We start from the raw sequence: 19,690 nt of genomic DNA on the forward strand, positions 1-19,690 counted from the left end.
GGTTCCTCCGCACAGACACCGGTACAGACTGTGCAACTGATCACCGACCCGATTCTGGCAGTGTTGGCACCGCTGCTGTCCAGGATGGAAGTGCTCATAGCCACTTTTCCACAGATGGACCCTGGGTCATCGATGGCGCCGGTACCCTCCCCACTCACTCTGTCATCGGGAGGAGAAACACCATTTTCACATCCCTCCTTCGGGAGTTCTGCCTCAGCCATCGATGCAGATATGTCCATCGCCGCCAATACGCCCGTCGGCGCCACTGAGCCATCCATCGATGCCCTCAATGCCTGCGCTGGTGCCTTTGATGCCTTCATCGGTGCCTCCGATTATTCCTTTGATTCCTTTGGAGCCTAGACCAGGACTTTAAGGTATCCCACCATCCCGTCCCCCTCTCCATCCTAGAGGGGCAGGTGCTGATCCCTGGACTGATGATTCCTCACCAGACACCGATGATTTGCCTTCACCACCTTCACCCACTGAAAGTAGAAAGCGTTCTCCTCCAGAGGACCTTTCATTTATAAATTTGTGAAGGAAATGTCTGAATTGGTTCCCTTCCAATTACAGACTGAATAGGTTGATAGGCATCAGATGATGGAGTTGCTCCAATTCCTCGATGCTCCCAAGGTAATAACCTCCATCCCTATCCACCAGGTTCTTCTGGATCTCCTGAAGAAGACCTGGGAACATCCTGGCTCCATTGCTCCAGTCCACAGAAAAGCCGACACTACCTATTTGGTGCAGTCAGCTCCGGGCTTTCAGAAACCACAATTGGATCACCAATCTGTAGTTGTAGAATCTGCACAGAAGAGAGCAAAGAGGTCAAAGCCTCACACTTCTTTTCCCCCTTGCAAGGAACAGAAGTTTCTAGATACCATTGGTCGCCGAGTCTTCCAAGGATCAATGCTCATCTCCCGAATTGCTGCTTATCAGCTCTATATGACCCAATATAACAGGGTCATTTTTAAGCAGATACAAGACTTGACGGACTTCCTGCCTCAACAATTCCAAGATCAGCTCCAAACCCTAGTAAAAAAGGGCTTTGAGGCAGGCAAGCATGAGATCAGATCATCTTATGATATCTTTGATACTGCTACTAGGGTATCTGCAGCTGCTATTTCGGCGAGAAGGTGGGCCTGGCTCAAGTCTTCTGACGTTCGCCCTGAGGTACAAGACAGGTTATCCGACCTGCCTTGTGTAGGAGATAATCTGTCTGGAGAACAGATTCAATGGATGGTGGTGGAGCTTAAGGACCATCATGAGACCCTAAGACAGCTCTCTCTGATGCTTTCTATTCTTCTAAACAGCCCTTCAGTAAGGACTCTAAAAAGTCATTCTTCCGCCCAAAGAAGTCCTACCCGCCACCAACCAGATCCCGTGCCACGAGACCTTTTCAAAAAGCACAGTCTCATCAAACACTTAAACAAAAACCACAAGCAGCTCCTCAACCAGGTTTTTGACTTCCACCTAGAGAGCAACAGCCAGATTCCACTGCCTCACATACCAGTGGGAGGTCGATTGTGCCACTTCCACAACATATGGCACTCAATCACTTCAGACCAATGGGTACTAGCGATAATTGCTCAGGGTTACCATCTGAACTTTCTCTCATGGCACCGGACTCCCCACCTCTACCAATGTGGAGAACATCCGATCACTCTATCCTTCTGGATCAAGAGGTCTCCCTCCTTCTCCAGTCCAAGGCAATAGAACCCGTACCCTACTCTCAGCATGGCCTAGGGTTCTATTCCTGGTACTTTCTAATCCCCAAAAAATCGGGAGGTGTTCGTCCTATTCTGGACCTACGGGCCCTCAACAAGTACCTCCAGCGAGAGAAGTTCAAGATGGTAATCTTAGGCTCACTTCTTCCTCTTCTACAAAGAGGAGACTGGCTCTGCTCTCTGGACTTCCAGGACGCATACACTCATATTGCGATAAAGGCATCTCATCGCAAATACCTGAGGTTTCTAGTATGCCCCAAGCACTATCAATACTGAGTGCTTCCATTCAGCCTAGCATCTGCACCACGAGTCTTCACAAAATGCCTCGTAGTAGTCGCAGCCTTCCTCAGGACCCAAGATGTTCACGTCTACCCCTATCTAGACGACTGGTTCCCACTCAGCAAGCTGCTCTGTCGTCCCTCAATCTAACCTTATACACTCTAATTTCATTAGGATTTCTCGTCAACTATGACAAATCCTACTTAGTCCCATCTGAAACCTTGTCATTCATTGGGGCAGACTTGGACACCTTGCAGGCAAAGGCTTTTCTGCCTCGACAGCAAGCTCTCACTCTCGTGTCTCTTGCATGCCAGCTGCAGTCTCAGCACTCTGCGACTGCACGCCACTTTCTTATCCTCCTGGGACTCATGGCATCCTCAGTTTGTCACACCAATGGCCCGTTTGGCCATGAGAGTCATGCAGTGGACTCTTAAGGTCTCAATGGACTCAAAGCATTCAGCCCGTCGACCATTGTCCATGTAACCGACTCACTCCGTCAGTCTCTAGCCTGGTGTAAAAATCAGATCAGTCTCCTCCACGGCTTGTCCTTTCAGGCTCCAGACCCTCAATTAATTCTCACCACCGATGCTTCCAACCTTGGACGGGGAGCCCATGTGGCCGATCTGCAGACACAAGGCTGCAGATCGGCCTCTCCAGAGGAAGCCAAACACCAAATAAATTTCCTGGAGCTTCGAGCAATCAGATATGCTCTCATGGCATTTCAGGATTGCCTCTCAAATCAAGTTATCCTGATCCAGATGGACAACCAGGTGGCCATGTGGTACATCAACAAACAGGGAGGCACGGGCTCCTTCCTTCTATGTCAGGAAGCTGCTCAGATTTGGGCGGATGCTCTCTCCCATTCGATGTATCTCAGGGCCACCTACTTGCTGGGAGTGGACAATGTGTTGGCAGACAAGCTGAGTCGCATCTTTCAACCGCACGAGTGGTCTCTCAACCCCTCGGTAGCGAACTCCATCTTCCAACAATGGGGATATCCTCAGATAGACCTCTTTGCGTCTCCTCAAAACCGCAAAGTAGAGAAATTCTGCTTTCTTATTCTCAGCAAACACTCTCAGCCCAGAGATGCATTCTCCCTCTTGTGGGCAACCGGTCTGCTCTATGCATTCCCTCCACTTCCTCTTCTCTCGAAGACTCTTGTGAAGTTATGTCAAGGCAAGGGAACCATGATCCTGATAGCACCTCACTGGCCATGCCAAGTGTGGTTTCCAATACTGCAGGATCTCTCTATTCACAGGCGCATTCCCTTGGGAAAAGACCCGCTTCTGATCACTCAAACAGCGGGTGCCTCCGCCATCCCAACCTTCACGCCTTGTCCCTGACGGCATGGATTTTGAAAGGTTAATCCTTCAGCCACTTAACCTTTCTGAACCAGTTTCCCGTGTCTTGATTGCTTCACGGAAGCCTTCCACGAGAAAAGCTTACTCTTACAAATGGGAAAAGGTTCACGTCAGTCCCTTGGCCCCTTTACCTGTCCAATCACGAAGTTTTTGGACTACCTCTGGCATTTCTTAGAATCAGTTCTAAAGACTTCTTCCATCAGAATGCATGTCAGTGCGGTAGCCGCCTTCCATAAAGGTATCGGGGATGTTCCTATATCAGTACAACCCCTTGTAACATGTTTTCTGAAAGGCTTGCTTCACCTCAAGCCTCCACTGCATCCTCTGGCCCCTTCTTGGGACCTCAACCTGGTTTTGGGTTGGCTCATGAAATCACCATTCGAGCCTCTTCTCTCCTTTGATCTTCGCTATCTCACATGGAAAGTGATTTTCCTTCTGGCAATCACTTCTGCTCGCAGAGTTAGTGAATTACAGGCCCTAGTTACCTATCTGCCTTACACTAAACTTCTGCAGGACTGGGCGGTACTCCTCACTCACCCTAAATTCTTGTCTAAGGTAGTTTCGGAGTTTCATCTCAATCAATCCATTATACTACCTACCTTCTTTCTCAGGCCCCATTCCAATCCAGGAGAACAGGCTCTGCGTACCCTTGTCTGTAAACGGGCTCTAGCATTCTACCTAGACCGTACAGCTGCCCACAGAGAAAGCACTCAATTGTTTCTCTCTTTCCACCCTAAGAAGTTAGGGAAGCCTGTGGGTAAGCAGACTCTCTCCTCTTGGTTGGCGGACTGCATATCCTTTTGCTATCAGCAAGCGGGCATTCCATTTCAAGACCGTGTTAAAGCACACTCTGTGAGGGCCATGACAACTTCAGTAGCATACTTACGATTGTGCCGCTTCCTGACATTTGCAGGGCTGCCACCTGGAGTTCTTTCCACACCTTTGCATCCCACTATTGCTTGCACAAAGCTGGAAGACAAGATTCCATCTTCGGCCAGTCTGTCCTTTGTAACCTATTAACAACGTGACATACCAACACCCTTCCGCCTGCCCGGTGGGATTTAGGATGCCCTCTACCAAATTCCACCCCGGTTGAGTGCCTGTTGCACGCCTTTGGGTACATTTAGTGCATGTTCGGATATCCTCAGGTCGGTACTCACCCATATGTGAGGACTACCATCCTGCTTGTCCTGTGAGAAAGCAAATGTTACTTACCTGTAACAGGTGTTCTCACAGGACAGCAGGATGTTAGTCTTCATGAAACCCGCCCGCCGCCCCGCTTTGTTGGGTTCGTAACCTTTTTATTATTTTATTTTTCGGCACTGCCTGTAGCTTTTAAATAAGACTGAAGGTTCTTCAAGTTCTGGAAACTTTGACAGAAGTTTTCCGTGATTGGACTCCATCCTGTGATGTCACCCATATGTGAGGACTAATATCCTGCTGTCCTGTGAGAACACCTGTTACAGGTAAGCAACATTTGCTTTATCAAAGGCTAAATAGTCTTCTAAAGAAGCAGAAGTACTAATCTCAAATTTGAAAATAATACTTTCATAAAAAAAACAAAACAGTTTTCAATCTGTTGCCAGCCCTCTGGATCTACCATTGTCCTATCACCAAAACTGGTGAGACGTGAGAGACTACCAGATGACATCCAGCCTTTATCAACAAAATGGTGGCTGCCATTCCCTTTGATCTAGAGGATGAGCAGACAGGCAACGAGGAATTGCCTAGAATGCTGAAAGATTTATTTTACTGACATGCAGAAGTTGCCCCTCTCTTTCTTCATTAGCAGATGTGACCTTTATTTTGGATACCACAATCTCAAAGTTGGATACCCGCTCTACTGTTTCACCATATCCATGCAGAAATGACATGGTTCAAACCCACTTATCCCCTAAAAGAAATCACTCATACTGAAATATCAGATTCAAAAGAAGGCTTAGTTTTCTTTCCATTGCTTCACTCTTTCTGTTTAGAAGGTGATCAGTCCACAGGACTTGTAGCTTATCTCTCCCCTCAGCTGTCTAGGAGTGCATCCCCACTTGAAGATGTCTTACCCCAACTTTGTACAGAAAATGGTTAATGAAATTCTTTTAGATTGCAGGAAGCATCGGAACCAAGAGAATATATCTTTGGGTTACTTAAGTACATTCACACCTAGGCAGGTAGTAGTGGCAGTTACAGTATATAGGCTGCCTTAGAACATTTCAGGCCAGAATCTGGTACACAACAGTATCCATTCTCTATGTATCAAGGAAGTTAGAGCTAAAATATAAAGTTCAGTCATCTCCAAGGCATGATAAAAATTTAATTTCGCTATCATTCTGTTGTAGTGTCAGCTTTAAGAAAGGCAGAATGCTCTAAGATGCATTTCAGCTCCTGAAAAGGACTCCTGGATGCTGGACAACATGGCAAAAAAGTATTTTAAATGGCTATGCTAAGCACCAGAATAACAGCTCATCAGTTGTGTATGACTTAATAAATGTATTTGTCTGTAGCAGAACTACTACATTGGCCCGTGCCCCAATCCCAGATCTCACATGGAACCAGGTGCCACAGGTGGAGGTCCGTCTGAGGCCCATGCAGGTGTAGCTCTGGCGGTGGATTGAGGCCTCACTCTCCCAGTTGGCCTTTCCCCTTGCTCTGTTTGTGCAGTCACCCAGAGCGCTGAGGACACAGTCCAAGGGAGGAAGGGGGGAGAGCATTTGCAGCTGGATGATGACATGGCCTGCTTAAAGGGCTGCAACTGGGGCACAGTCACTCTCTTTGTTCTTGACCAGCCTTGCTGAGAACCAGAGGGCGGCTAGTGTGGGTGCTTGGTGACTCTTCTCTCCCTCCTCCTCCCGGCCCCTTTTCTCCTGCCTCATAGTTGTCTGTTTAGAGAGGCAGAAGAGTGGGGGGGGGGGGGGGCAATCTTGCTTGCTATGGCTTAGTGGGGCTATTTTATCGAAAATTAAGGGGAAGGGGCAAGCAAGCACAGAGGAATTCTCTGGGGTTTGGTCTGGTTGTGGGGCTGCAGAGGGGGCTTGGTGAGTAATGTTTCCAACCAACAGTGGCAGCATTATTTTATTCTATTTTTTTTTTGGGGGGGGGGGTTTGGAGGATTATGGCTGCATGGAGAGGCGCTTGTGTTCTGGGTACAGTGTGGAGCTGGGGGTCAGCTCATAGGAGAGAGTCTGAACTTGTGTCACATTTGCTGTGGGGTGTGGCAGCAGTGGATTTGAGCACCCCAGAGACCTCTGGATCATTTTGGCAGTGGGGCTTGTTTCTTGGGTATTTCCCGTTGCGGAAGCAGCAGCTGTCTTTGTGCAGTAAGGTTTGAATGACTTTTCTGGAATCTTTGTTCAAATCTGTGGAGCAGATTTCAGGTGGAGTGTTTGGTTCACAGCCGGTGTATTTCCCTGTTTACTGATCTTTCCTGGTGCCTGCAGTTCGGACATGGTGGCAGTTTCCTTATGTCCTAGTCCCCTCAGATGGTGGGAGTTCCTTAGCAGGGCTGGGGGCCCTATTGGGGCTGTGGGAGCGGAGCACAAGCTAATTTTAACATGTTTTCTCTGCTTAACTCCCACAGGACAGCAAAGGGGTCCCTCTGATTATGAGGCAATGTCCTTTGACCTGAACTTTTAAGGTAGTGGGTCAATCCTTCCTGCCCATGCAAAAACTAAAACATTAAAAAACCCAGAACATAGCCTGCAGACAAAGTTCCTATAGACTGGCTACATGTGCACAGGTGTGGGAACATGTGGGTTAAGAGACAAGGAAGTTCACATTTCTGTAAAAGCTTGTGTCTTTAAAGTCAGTGAGCAGATGCTGATCGAAAATCTATGGTGGTAAATCTAATTCTCCTTCCTGGAATCCTTCCCTTGGCTTGGGCTGTCATGGATAATTCATTGTTAAGTACATGCGGCTGTTCCTTTCTCTGGTTCAATGGTAGATTGAGTGGTCTGTTTCAGGGTTTATCTCTCCTTTGGGTTCAGACACTAGGAAAATATGGTCTTAAAATCAGGAGTTTGGATACAGCTGAGGATTCTTCTTTTCCGTAGAGGGAGTCAGGTCCTGGATGAAGTCTTAGAGGCAGTGGAATATCCTTTAGAAATGTAAGGATCTTCCCATCTTGTGAACATAAGCCTATTTGGCAGATGCTGGCTATGATTTGGTAAATGCATCTTCCAAAAGACTGGTGGCGATAATAACAGTGCGGTGGGTTCTCTGGATGCGCCATCTGGTCAGTAGACTCTATCTTGGAGACTAATTTTACTAAGCTGCCCTTTAAGGGTCGGTTCTTATTTGGAGAAGAGCTAGAAAATATGACACAGGCATGGGGCAACTTGAAAGTCCTGAGGCTCCCAGAGAAATGAGGTATTGAGATTCTAAGAGATTCAAGCCTGGTTGGGGTTCTTCGGGACAGAGGTCTAGCTATATTCCAGATTCCAGTTCTTTAATTCCCAGAAAGGAGGTAAGGATAGACACACAGACTCCAGCTCCTCTAGGACGGCACAATGAATGTTTGGGAGGCTCTGTATCTGGTACTAGAGAAAAGTGGCCGTCTGTCTTTTTTCAGAGATGGGCTCCAATTACAAATTGTCAATGGATTCTGAAAATAACACTCGAAAAATTTGCTCGTCCCATTTCTAATGCTATTTCATTTAATTTGGGACACCAAGGAAGGAAGTGTCCTTTCACCTTCTCCTACACCTGAAGCAGGTCAGCAACTTTTGAAGGTGGCTCACTTTGGGATAGAAACCTTAAGATCGGTAATTATGGTGGTTCAGAAAGGGGAATTTTTGACATCCTTGGACCTAATGGAAGCTTATCTTCACATTCCAAAGGATCATTAGCACTTTCTGAGGTTTGTGGTTTTATGTCGCCATTTTCAGTTTCAGTCTCTGTCCTGGATTAGCAACAGCCCCGAGAACATTTTCAAAGGTGATGGTGGCAGCGGTACTGCAAAGATGGTATTTTGGTGCACTCCAAAGATGATATTTTGGTGCATTCTTATCTGGTTGATTGGTTGATAAGAGCAAAGTCTTTCATGAGAGCATTTCGGCTTCTCTGCAAATGATCCAATTGTTACAGGATTTGTGAGCACACACTCCCAGCCCAACTCGCTCAGATTAAGAGCATAAGACTCTTTAATCTCAGGGTTGTGGGTTCATGGGAGATTTCAGAGGTGGCTTGACTGAGCAGCCTAAGGCACTGGATTAAGTCTGCAAACTCTTTGGGGGACGAGGGTTCACATCCCACTGCTGCCAGTGTCTTTATTTGTGACCCTGGTGACCTAATGGATAAGATACTGGCCACCTAAGCCTGGGCTTGTATGTTCGCATCCTATCTGGGGTGGGGTTTGTTTTCTAGGCACATCTTCCTGGGAGTTTAGTTTGATACAAAGCTAGGTCGTATATATCTAACTGAACAAGGAGTTCAGAAGTTGTGTGGCCAGATCCAAGCATTAAGGATCGCAGGAATCGGACAGCGTGATCCATGGCAGCTTTGGCTTTAGTACTGAGGGCGAGGGCGCATTCACATCCTTTTCAAAGAGTCTTGCTTTCTTTGTGATATTTCCAGTTGCAAGACTACTTGGTAAGACTTATGGTGCCAGTATCAACAAGATACAGCTTTCTGTGGTGGCTAGCTAGCAGGCACTTGGAACGGGGAATGGATTTGATGACCTCAGCCTGGATCACAGTAATGGATGCCAGTCTGTTGGACTATGGAGCACACTGTCAGGAGCTGTTTGCTTAAGGATAGAGCTGGCTCATTAACTGCCTAAAAGCTAGGGCGGTTCGGCTGGCTTTCCTCAAATTCAGAAGAGATAGCTACTTCCAAGACTGCAAATTCAAGCATGTTTGCTCATCCTGTGCTGCTCCTCACCCAGTCACCAAATGCTTCAAAAACCAACTGGAGGGAGTAAGGGAAAATCAAGATAGGTATCACCAGTTTGGCAAAGAGCCATCACCCATAGACCTGCTAGCAGTGATCCCTTGACTGGACTGCTTCCCCAAGTGCAGAGAGAGACAGAGGATTGCGCAAGGTTTCCATGAAAGATTTCCTATTCTCTTCCAGGGACACCTGGAGGGGACAACTATCTCCAATACCCCATTGGCAGTGTGGCATGCGAACATTGTTCAAATGAAATGGAATATGGAGTTGATTCAGGGATGTATGGCAGGTCCATTTCTATATCCACCTTTTTGCAAGATGCTCCTATCATCTTTGGCAGTGGTTCCCTCAAAAAGAGTTTGGCAAGTTTCACATGGTGTGGCGCACCACACCTTGCCTAGTCGCATAGGTTGAAACAGGTTTAACTCAGAATATCACATTTCTGGAGCTATTTCCTATTTCAGTTCCCCTCATACTATGGAGCAAACGTTTGAGGGACAAGCATTATATTCTGGTGCGATAACCAAGCTGTAGTACATGTACTGAACAGACAATCGGCAAAATGACCTCAAGGTGATGGACTTGCTAAGGAAGGTTGTCCTGGCTGGCTCGTGCATCAATACCACAGTCAGTGCAAAAAACATCCCGAATGTTTGTATTGGCATTGCTAATTCCTTATCTCATCCTAAGTCAGATTTGTTTCACAAGCGGGTATTCATGACGGATGAACAAGGATTTCTAATACCAGACCAAGTGTGGTTGATTGGTCTGCAACCTCCAAGGACTTATTACAGGGAGATTTGGCTCCAGAAAAATGGTCAGCATACTGCTGAAGTTACAAGTATCTGATGGGATTCCTGATCAAAACGGCTGGATGGCTGGGCCAGACCCAAATGACCTAATGGTGGAAGTTTTGCTGGGTTGAATGGATGGCATGGATTATTGGACATTCTTTTGTGCATTGGGCTGCTAGGAGGGCACACAATCGCCCCTATGGGACCGCATTTGGAATTGGCACCTTGCAACTTATTGTGAATTGGATGGGCAAGCGAGGTATGCAGTGGGAGTGATAGGAACCACTTCTATGGCAGTTGTCATTCGCAGCCCCTGGCATCGTCATAATGCATCTAAGGGGCAATGACCTGGGTGACTTACTGAGCAAGCACTTAATTAAGAGGATTAAAGATACCTTGGTCAAATTGGCTTCTTGGTTCCCGTATACTCATATTTTATGGTTCGACATCATTCTATACCCAAAATTGAATGATTTGAAGTTGTGGAGGAGAGAGTGCAAAAAGGTCAACCACATGTCAGATTGGCATGTGGACTTGCAAGCTCTGCAGATGCCAAATCAGGTACAAGTGATTGAATATCCAATACAAAGGCAATTTTAGGCCGGACAAAGTTCATCCCTCTGATGTTGGCTACAATATATTCAACAATGCCCTACAGGAGGGTTTGGAGGACCGGTTTTAGTGGAGTGGTGTTGGCCGCAGCTAAATGTTAGTAGCAGGGGACATGAGGCAAGGGCATGCACTACCTCATGCCTATGGTGGATACCTGATCTGTTTTAGAAATAGTGCAGGCATGTATCAATGTCCAGATCAGCAGTGGACTGGCGCCTTGGGCAGCACATGGCAGTGCATCCTTACACCTAGAGAGGCCCCCTTGCTTGAGGACAAGACAAGGTCCGGGTTAGATGCTGCCTCGCTTGGTGTTACGGCGGGCAGCAGATGTGACGGTTTAGCCTGTTTTGGCAATTACCATATTGGCTAGGGTACAGGTTATTTAAGGGGCATATATTGTTGAATAAAGCTGCAGCCTTTTATATCCAATTGTTATACTTCTGTTATTATTTCATTGTTATAAATACTCTACCAATTTATGGCAGGGTGTTATGAGATATGTGGGTGTTGTGGGTAATGTATTTGGGAGAGGAAGAGACTTAGCTGGACAGACACTATAGTTGCGGCTGCCAGAAAGAAAAGATGAATTCTGATAGATAAGATGAACTGCTTTATTCCTGCCATTCAGGAGGCAGAACATCATGGCAAACATCTAAAAAGCTTAACATATGATTCTTTTGACATTTCTCCCAGGACTTAGACCATAGCCATTGGAGCCAGAAAACTTTCTTGCTTGGGTGCATTTGGGCTTTATGAGGATGTGTATGAAAAGCTTATAGTTGCTCCACTGTGGTAATCTTTTTGGAGTGAAATTAAAAGAAACCATTGATGTTATGAAAAAACACTGTGCTACCCTCCTCACCCTTTCAAAAGCTACAGCGAAGGAACCTGCCACCTTTAGAAAGATTCAGCCTCAAGTCTATCCGTGCCCTCATTTCTAGTAGCAATAGAAAAACCAGCAGTATAATTGTTGCAGTCGGTGATCCACGGACCACCACTCTTATCTCCAGCCCCGGGCCCGAGAATACTGCCTCAGACGTCATAAAGGCCGCTCCCACAAATGTGGTGTGATGCCACCGACATGCGGCAGATGCAGCCGTTCCAGCACTCTCTCCTCCTGCTTCCTTAGGCACGCGCATGCATCACTCAGAGTTGTGAAGGGACCGGGGCAGGAAAACCCCCACAGCCCTTGAGGATAATGTCAGAAATGTGCCTGTCTGTAGTCTTTGCGTCAGCAAGAGGTCAACATGCTTCCAGTGGTGCGCGAATTGCTAGTGGCTTTGTTCCTGAGTCTCTAGTTCTAGCTTCTCTTCGATCCCAGTTCCGGCCAGCTTCCTGTGTCTTCAGTCTTTGCCTCCATCCCCCACGGACCTTGTCTGCTCGTCAACCCTTGTCATCTCTTCAGTTCTTCAGTGTGCTCTTTGTCTGCCCATTCAGCCTCTCCTTTCCTCCTGGTCTCTTCAGACAGATATGTGATATTGACCTCGGCCTGACTCTTAGACCTGCTCAACTACCACCTGTCTTCGACCATAGGCTGCCAACTGAAATGCCTTGCCGTCTGTTCAAACCCTGCTATATCCATAGATGTTCCAGTTGGGCTTCTGCCTTGTCTGAGTCCGGCACCATCCTGCAGGTAGCATCAACTCCGCCTCTGCCCAAGGGTCCATGTTTTCAACAGATTGCTGAGGCCATGGACTCTGCGGACTTGTCCATGTTAAGGGCTATCCCTGTTGTAGCCCGTAACATCCAGGAATTACAGGTGGCCGTAGCGCTTCCAGCCACAAACCTGAATTGTCTCACCACACAGACACCCTGGCTATACCTGTCATTCTGCCACTGCCAATTGTGGTACCAGTGCCGCTTCCAGGAACTAACCGGCCTATACCTTAGCTACCTGCTCCACCCCAGTATGCTGGGACCCCCAGAAATGCTGGGGATTTTTTAATCAGTGCCACATGCACTTTTCCTTCAAGCTCCTTTGTTCCCAGGTGTTTGGACATAGATGACCTACATCCTCTCATTACTGGACAGGAAGGCTTTAGCATGGGCCTCTCCCCAATGGGAGCATATAGATCCATTGCTGCAGAACCTGCAGCAATTTACTGAACTGTTTAAAACAGTCTTTGAGAAACCTGGCCGCACGACTATCATGATTTCTGACTTGCTCCACTTTCAATAAGGCATCAGAATGCTGGCCGAATATGCCATTGAATTTAGAATACAGGCAACAGAGTTCAATTGGTGGGAAGACTGTCTCCTTACTATTTTCCCTGAAAGTGTCTCTCCCCGAATTAAAGATAAGCTTGCTGCCCGAGAACTGCCCATTTTACTGGAAGCACTCATAGACCTTACTGCAGTGGTTCCCAACCCTGTCCTGGGGACCCCCCAGCCAGTCAGGTTTTCAGGATATCCAGAATGAATACGCATGAGAGAAAATTTACATGCACTGCCTCCATAACATGCAAATTTTCTCTCATGCATATTCATTGTGGAAATCCTGAAAACCTGACTGACTGGGGGGTCCCCAGGACAGGGTTGAGAACCATTGCCTTACTGGGAAGACAGATACCTCTAGGAGTGAGCCCGAGAGGGTTGCTCGGCAAAGAGGAATGTAGCCTGGACATCATCGTTTCAACCTTCCCTCTGCCTGATTCTGCCACACCAGTGACTCTGCCACCAGAAGAGCCCATGCAATTGGATCACACTTGTTTGGCACCTGAGGATAGAACTCAACACAGACAACTAGGCCTCTGCTTATACTGCATGGCTCTAGGCCATCTCTTAGCTCAGTGCCCGGAGAAAAGGAAACCTTTGCCATGTCCAGAGTTATTCGGGCAAATGACACTAGGCTTGACTACCTTGACTCCTCAGTTGCTTATGCCAGTCACTTTGCAGCAGTCATCCTTCCATTTCTCCACTCAGGCCTTGGTGGACTCTGGTTCTGGGGGGAATTTCATACACAGGACCTTATGGATCGATTCTGAATTCCTATGGCTCCCCTGACTTCTCCTCTGGCACACTCGTCCGTCTTCAGAGACAGTCTTCTGGAACAGGTGACCTGGTCCACTGTGCCCCTCATGTTACGTATTGGCCCCTCATACACAGAAACCATTAGCTTCCACGTACTGTCCAAAGCCGTAAGCCGGTTGCGTTAGGCCTACCATGGCTCCAGCGACACCAGCCCCAATTTGACTGGTCCATGCCAGAACCTATCCAGTTGAGGACCTTAGTGTACTGAATCCTGTATAGACTCCAAAGGGTCTTCCTGTCTGATAATTTTGGCCTCTGCTCTTCTGAGACTTCTGACCCCATATAAAGAATCCCAAGAAACTCATACTGTTCCGTAGTGTCTCCAGGAAAATATCTTCGAAGATCTCTACAAGCAAGTACAAGAGAGGTCTGAGCGTCAGAGTCTGGAAAGTGAATATCACTATGTCAAGAAAAAGCTAGAGTCCCTTACCATTAAGAAAGATGAAGAGATAAGAGCCCTGCATATCAGACTTCAGCAAAATAAAAAGAGAGGAGCACTATACTTCTGTCTAGTCTTGACAGTCCAAATTCAGGAAGGGAGGTAGATATCTCTACTTTTCTGATAGGGACTGTCCTCTGTCAATATAGCCCAGATGAGGCTATCCCTTCTCTTGCAGCTCTCCTTCTTCTGTCCCCATAGTTGCATGAACTAAGGGAGGAAACCAATTGTTTAATTGTGGAAACTATCACCCGAACCAAGAAATTTGCAAGTACCCGAAGGGGTTTTCATCACCATTGCCTCCACAAACCCAGGCCCTTCTGGAGGGGGCCTTAGGAGGGGGGGGGTTACTGTTGCAGTCGGCAGTCTGCGGGCCACTCCTGTTGACCACAACTCTTACCTTCCGCCCCAGGCCCAAAAATACTGCTACTGATGTGATAAAGGCTGCTCCCACGAATGTGGTGAGACGCTGCTGACACATGGCAAATGCTGCCACTCCAGCACTCTCTCCCGCTGCTTCTTTAGGTGCACATGTGTCACTTAGAATTTTAAAGGGACTGTGGCAGGAAAAACCTCGTGGCCACTGGATAAGCTTGCCTTCTCCTTTTCAATCTTGCTACGTCCATAGATCTCGTCCAAGCAGAGGTACCCAAAGGCTCAACCCGAGGAGAACTGGGCTGATAAAGGTGAAGCTCCAGTTGGGCCTCTGCTTCATCTGAGTCTGCCTGCCAAAGGCAGGGGCCTGCAGGGCTCCACTCTACAGGTACTGTCAACTCCACCTGAGTCCAAAGATCCAAGCTCATAACAATAACAGAGAGGAGGCAACCTCAACCTCTACAATAAATTCAGACAATAGCTAATCCAGTCTTTGATTACAATTTCATTAAACCTTCTCTACCTCCCTTAGATGAATTTCCAGTAGGATTTCATAGAGGCCCACCTGTAGACAGCCCAGGGGAAGACATTTCTACCACAACAGAGAGAAGGCGAATTATAAAAATAATCCCTATGGATCAGGGATCAAGGACATCTCTCTGCCATCCTTTTCATGAAGATATTAAGTCACAGGGTAGCAATAGGTGTTCTCCATAGGATTAATCAACCTCACATTCTCACCCACCGCCCCTTAGAGTTGTAGCTTATCTTGCTATTAGGACTAAGGAGACTCATGCAGCAGATTGCAGCTGCACAGGAAGATCCATTCATACTCCTAAAGAACAAGAAGGTCTTTTTGAGCTCTGAGAACACTTTCCGTTTCTGCACCTTGGAATCACTTCAACCCAGTTGTGTGGCTGACTTATTCTGCTGTCTATGGAAAACACAAGTTATAGGTAAGCAACCTAGCTTTCCCTGAGAAATCACTGTAATAATCTAATCTCTTAAATTGTCCTTGATTTTTAGTGATTCAAAATTTGCCCTTGGAAGTCTGTATAATAAGGGTGACCATCTCCGTTCCTCAAAAGCCACAAACGGTTCTGGTTTTCAAAATATCCACAATGAATATTTGAAGTAGGCTTACATACATACAGTGGAGGCAGTGCATTCAAATCTATCTCATAAATATTCATTGTGGATTTCCTGAAAGCCAGAGCTGTTTGTGGTCTTGAGGACAGGAGTTGCCCACCTCTGCTATATAAAAAAAAATCTGGATGTGGGCTAGGGTGAGTGGAACTCTGTTTTATACTGCACTCTAAATCTGACTTGCCTCTATGCTTATAGAGTTGAGTTTTGTGAACTAACTCAATTTGCAAAACCAAAAAAAATATCAGGCAGGCTTCTTCTAAATACCAGGCAATGCAATTAAAAACAAAATCTGCAAAAACGACAGGAAGCAAATAAAAAAATATCACACTTTCAAAATAACAAGCAAAGCAATTGAAACAAAAACTCAGAAAAACACCTCAGCTTGTAGTCAGTCACTTTATTTCCCATTCTCCTACTTCACCCTACCCAGTTGATCCCTTTTGGCAGGAGAAGATAGCAGTTGTTTGTGTGCCCTACCTTTGCTGGCCAGTTTCAGTTAAGGCATGTGAACTGTGAGGTATTGTGCTGTTTAAACTGTGAGAGTAAAATTAGTCAGTGGAGGAGGCTGATGTAGGTAAGCATGTAATTCTGCCTTCTCAACAGCAAGATAAAAATTGTGTCCCTATTTATGTAGCATAATGGCCTAAGGGAGCAGTATTTTTTTTCTATTTTAAGTGTATTTAAAATTCATATATTAACTTGCAACTAAATTAGAAAAGCTGATGTTTTAGAAGTACCCATATGTTTTGAGAAAACCAAAATATCCTTATAAATACAGATAGAAACTAGATTCTTCCTCATAAACTTAACTTGTGCATCATATTCATTTTTTGTATCTTGTGTGTGGTACTTTAGAATCATTCTCATGACCTTTTATTGGATTCTGGAGATGCAAGAAGGCAGCAGGCTAACCAGCACAACTACTGTACCCGATCTGCTTTGGAAGAGATGACAGAACCAGCTGATGAATTAGAAAATAACAGCTCTTCAGAAGTAAGATATTGTGCATATTTACATTAATATGCTTAAATTAGTTTTATATAGTCTAATTCTCTCAACTCCTAGCAATGTTTTTTTTCCCCTTATTATAAAAAAGCCAAATAGTTCAATTTATTCACAGATGAATGATGTAATTCGTCCTTACAAGACTCATACATTGTCTGTTCGAGCCTTTCCGTCCCTCTCACTTAAGTCTGCCATGGGGAACTCTTTCCCTCATAGACATCACTTCTACCAACAGGGTCAGTGAGTTACACACCTTGTTACATACTCACCGACCCTGCGTTCCGCCGTGACTGAGTGGTTTTATGTTTTCAACTTCATATCCTTCTTAAGCTAGACATTGCATCTCACCTTACTCAGCGTTTACTCTGCCCACTTTCCCAGCACCTCTCTCTCGCCAAAGCGAGAGGGTTTTTCCACTCCTTGGACTGTAATAGTGCACTTGCATTCTATCTAGACCACACTACACTCCATAGGAATTCCACCTAACTCTTTCCTTCTGTGGCAAGAGCTAAGCTGCGAGTTCCATTGGGAAATAGACCTATTCCTCCTAATTGACGGTCTGTATCTCTTTTTCCTACCCTCAAGCAGGCATTTCACTACAACACTGTGTGTAACTACACTCTGTTGCGTCCGTCCCAGCCTCCATAGTTTACCTTTGGCCGCTGCTGCTTGTACATATTTATCAGGCTGCGACCTGGAGCTCTCTCCATACCTTCGCAGCCATTATTGCCAAGATACGACTAGCCGGCATGCTACATGTTTGGCCAGTCCGTCTACTCCTATTCTTTTCGCTTTAACTACCCAACATCCTTCCACCGACCCGTTAAGGGTTTCAGGATGCCCTCCGTTCCAAATTCCACCCCCGTCATTGTGCCTTTGCGCGTCTTGGGTGCATTTGGTGCACTCTCTGGCATCCTCAGTTCGGTACTCACCCATATGTGAGGACTACCATCCTGCTTGTCCTGTGAGAAAGCAAATTTGCTTACCTGTAACAGGTGTTCTCACAGGACAGCAGGATGTTAGTCCTCACGAAACCCACCCGCCACCCCACGGAGTTGGGTCTGTATACATTTTTACTTTTATTTTAGTTTCGCTTGTGCTTTTAGCTATAAGACGAGACTGAGGGAGACACCTGTGGTCACAGGGATAATTGCAGGCTGAGCATGCTCAGTGCACTCAGTGTGCCAGTGTCAGTCAAAGCTTTATAGAAACTTTGACAGAAAAGTTTTCTGTACAGGGCTCCATCCTGTGATGTCACCCATATGTGAGGACTAACATCCTGCTGTTCTGTGAGAACACCTGTTACAGGTAAGCAACATTTGCTTTCCCTTGCCCTGGAATGCCTCTCCATTTTTTGCTTAAATGTGTACATGAAACAAAGTACATGCGTACTTAAGTTATTTATAAAATACTGATTACATAAGTATATGCTACTTACATGTGTATATTTAATTTTTCCATGCGTAACTCTTTGAAATTTCACCCCAAAGGGTATATATAATTTTAATCAAACATTCAGTGGATAAGGTAAGGAAATATTAATCTATTTGGTTTATCCCAATTGTTTATTTTCTGGTTCATCAGTGTGGTCAATAGAAAGTACTGACTACAAGGGAAGGAACAATGAAGTAAAATATGCTTTGTTTGAAACTGTGTTTAAGGAAAAAAAAAGCAAAACACAAAACCTTTTCCTTATCATCCTACCATACCAGTTCAGATGAGTGGGTTGTGCCTCCTTGCCAGCAGGAGAGAACAGAGAATTAGTTGTTTTCCATTACATCAATTTGACTACATGATTTGGTGCAGCAGTAAACTTTGTCTGTATTTCTCTGTCACCAGGAAGTGCAGACATATCTGGACTGGTGCAGCATTTGGAGGGAGCTTGGTTGACTGTCTTTTTGAGGTTCTAGTAAAGCCCAAGTGTTCCTTAGACTACAAGAGTCTCCAATCCCTTTGTGGGTTGAAATTCCTTTTGGGGCTGTGGCCTATTGTTTTTTCTCCCCCCACTACCCTACCCTGTCTCGGCCGCCTTCTATATTGTGGAGTCTGGTTCTGTTCCCTCCCTGTTTAAGGGGTCTTTGCATTGAGCAGGATAGCCAGTCAGATAATTAAAAAAAACAAAACAAAAAAAAAAACAGCTTTCCTGTTCATTCCTAGATGCATCCCTACCAGCAGATGGAGGCAGAGAACAAAACTTTGAGGCACTGCTACTTATTTGAGAGTACCACCTGCAGACCCTCTCTGTCTTCAGCAGATGGTAGAGGTGCAAAATTGCAGTCTGAGAAAAATAATATAAAAGAAGAAGAGAAAAAAGATTATAGAGAAGAGAGAGAATTCAGAGATGTTTGGCTCCCTGAAGTGATAGGGGTCTGGCTCCCTCTCGGGACTCCCGAGGTCTCATCCTGAAGCTTCACCTTTTTCTCAGGGAAGTACTCTGTTTTATGTCTTCAAGCTGTTTAAAGAAAAAAGAGGGAGTTGATTTTTGTTCTTTTTGCAGAGGCTGAGGAAGCAGTCGGACCGCGGCAGTGAGTGCGCCGGGGACAGTGGGAGCTATCAGTGCTTTCAGGAGGGGAAAAATCAAGGGGCTTCCTTCTCCCTGGGGGGCCCCAGAGCTTTTCAGGGAGGGCTCAAACATGCCGATTCGATCGTTGGGGAACCCTTTCTTTCACCACGAGGGCGGTTTGGGGGTTCTTGGGTGCCATTCAGGCTGTCGGCATTCAGGGGCTAGCTAACTCATGCGGTGGCGTTTCGCACAGACTTGAACCAAATAAGATCTTAAAAAAAAAAAAAGAAAGAAAAGGATTAAAAACATGGCTGTTTGGCATAGTATTTCCTCAGGCAGAAAAAGGGTAGTAGGCAGTAGGTAATCAGAATAGTCAAGATTGCTTTAACTATTACAATTAGCAAAGAGCAGTAGGAAAACTATGCCTCTTGGGTTGGGCGCAAGGTTATATTAAGAGTATTAATATTATTGTATTTTTATTAGATGTTTATGGTTTGTATACTTGTATTTTAATTTCTGTAAACCACCAATAGTCTACC

General features: G+C 45.9%; 1 protein-coding gene across 2 annotated transcripts in view; it reads left to right on the plus strand.

Annotated features, from left to right (window-relative positions):
• The window catches only part of PHIP (pleckstrin homology domain interacting protein), a 944,985-nt gene that overhangs the window by 483,338 nt on the left and 441,957 nt on the right, over positions 1–19,690 (plus strand). For both annotated transcript variants that reach the window (XM_029595577.1, XM_029595576.1), the window contains exon 20: positions 16,499–16,636. In XM_029595577.1, the coding sequence (XP_029451437.1) occupies positions 16,499–16,636 (138 nt within the window). The remainder of the gene's footprint in view (positions 1–16,498; positions 16,637–19,690) is intronic.

This window comes from Rhinatrema bivittatum, chromosome 3 (assembly GCF_901001135.1).
Source record: "Rhinatrema bivittatum chromosome 3, aRhiBiv1.1, whole genome shotgun sequence".
In the NCBI taxonomy this organism is placed as follows: Eukaryota; Metazoa; Chordata; class Amphibia; order Gymnophiona; family Rhinatrematidae; genus Rhinatrema; species Rhinatrema bivittatum.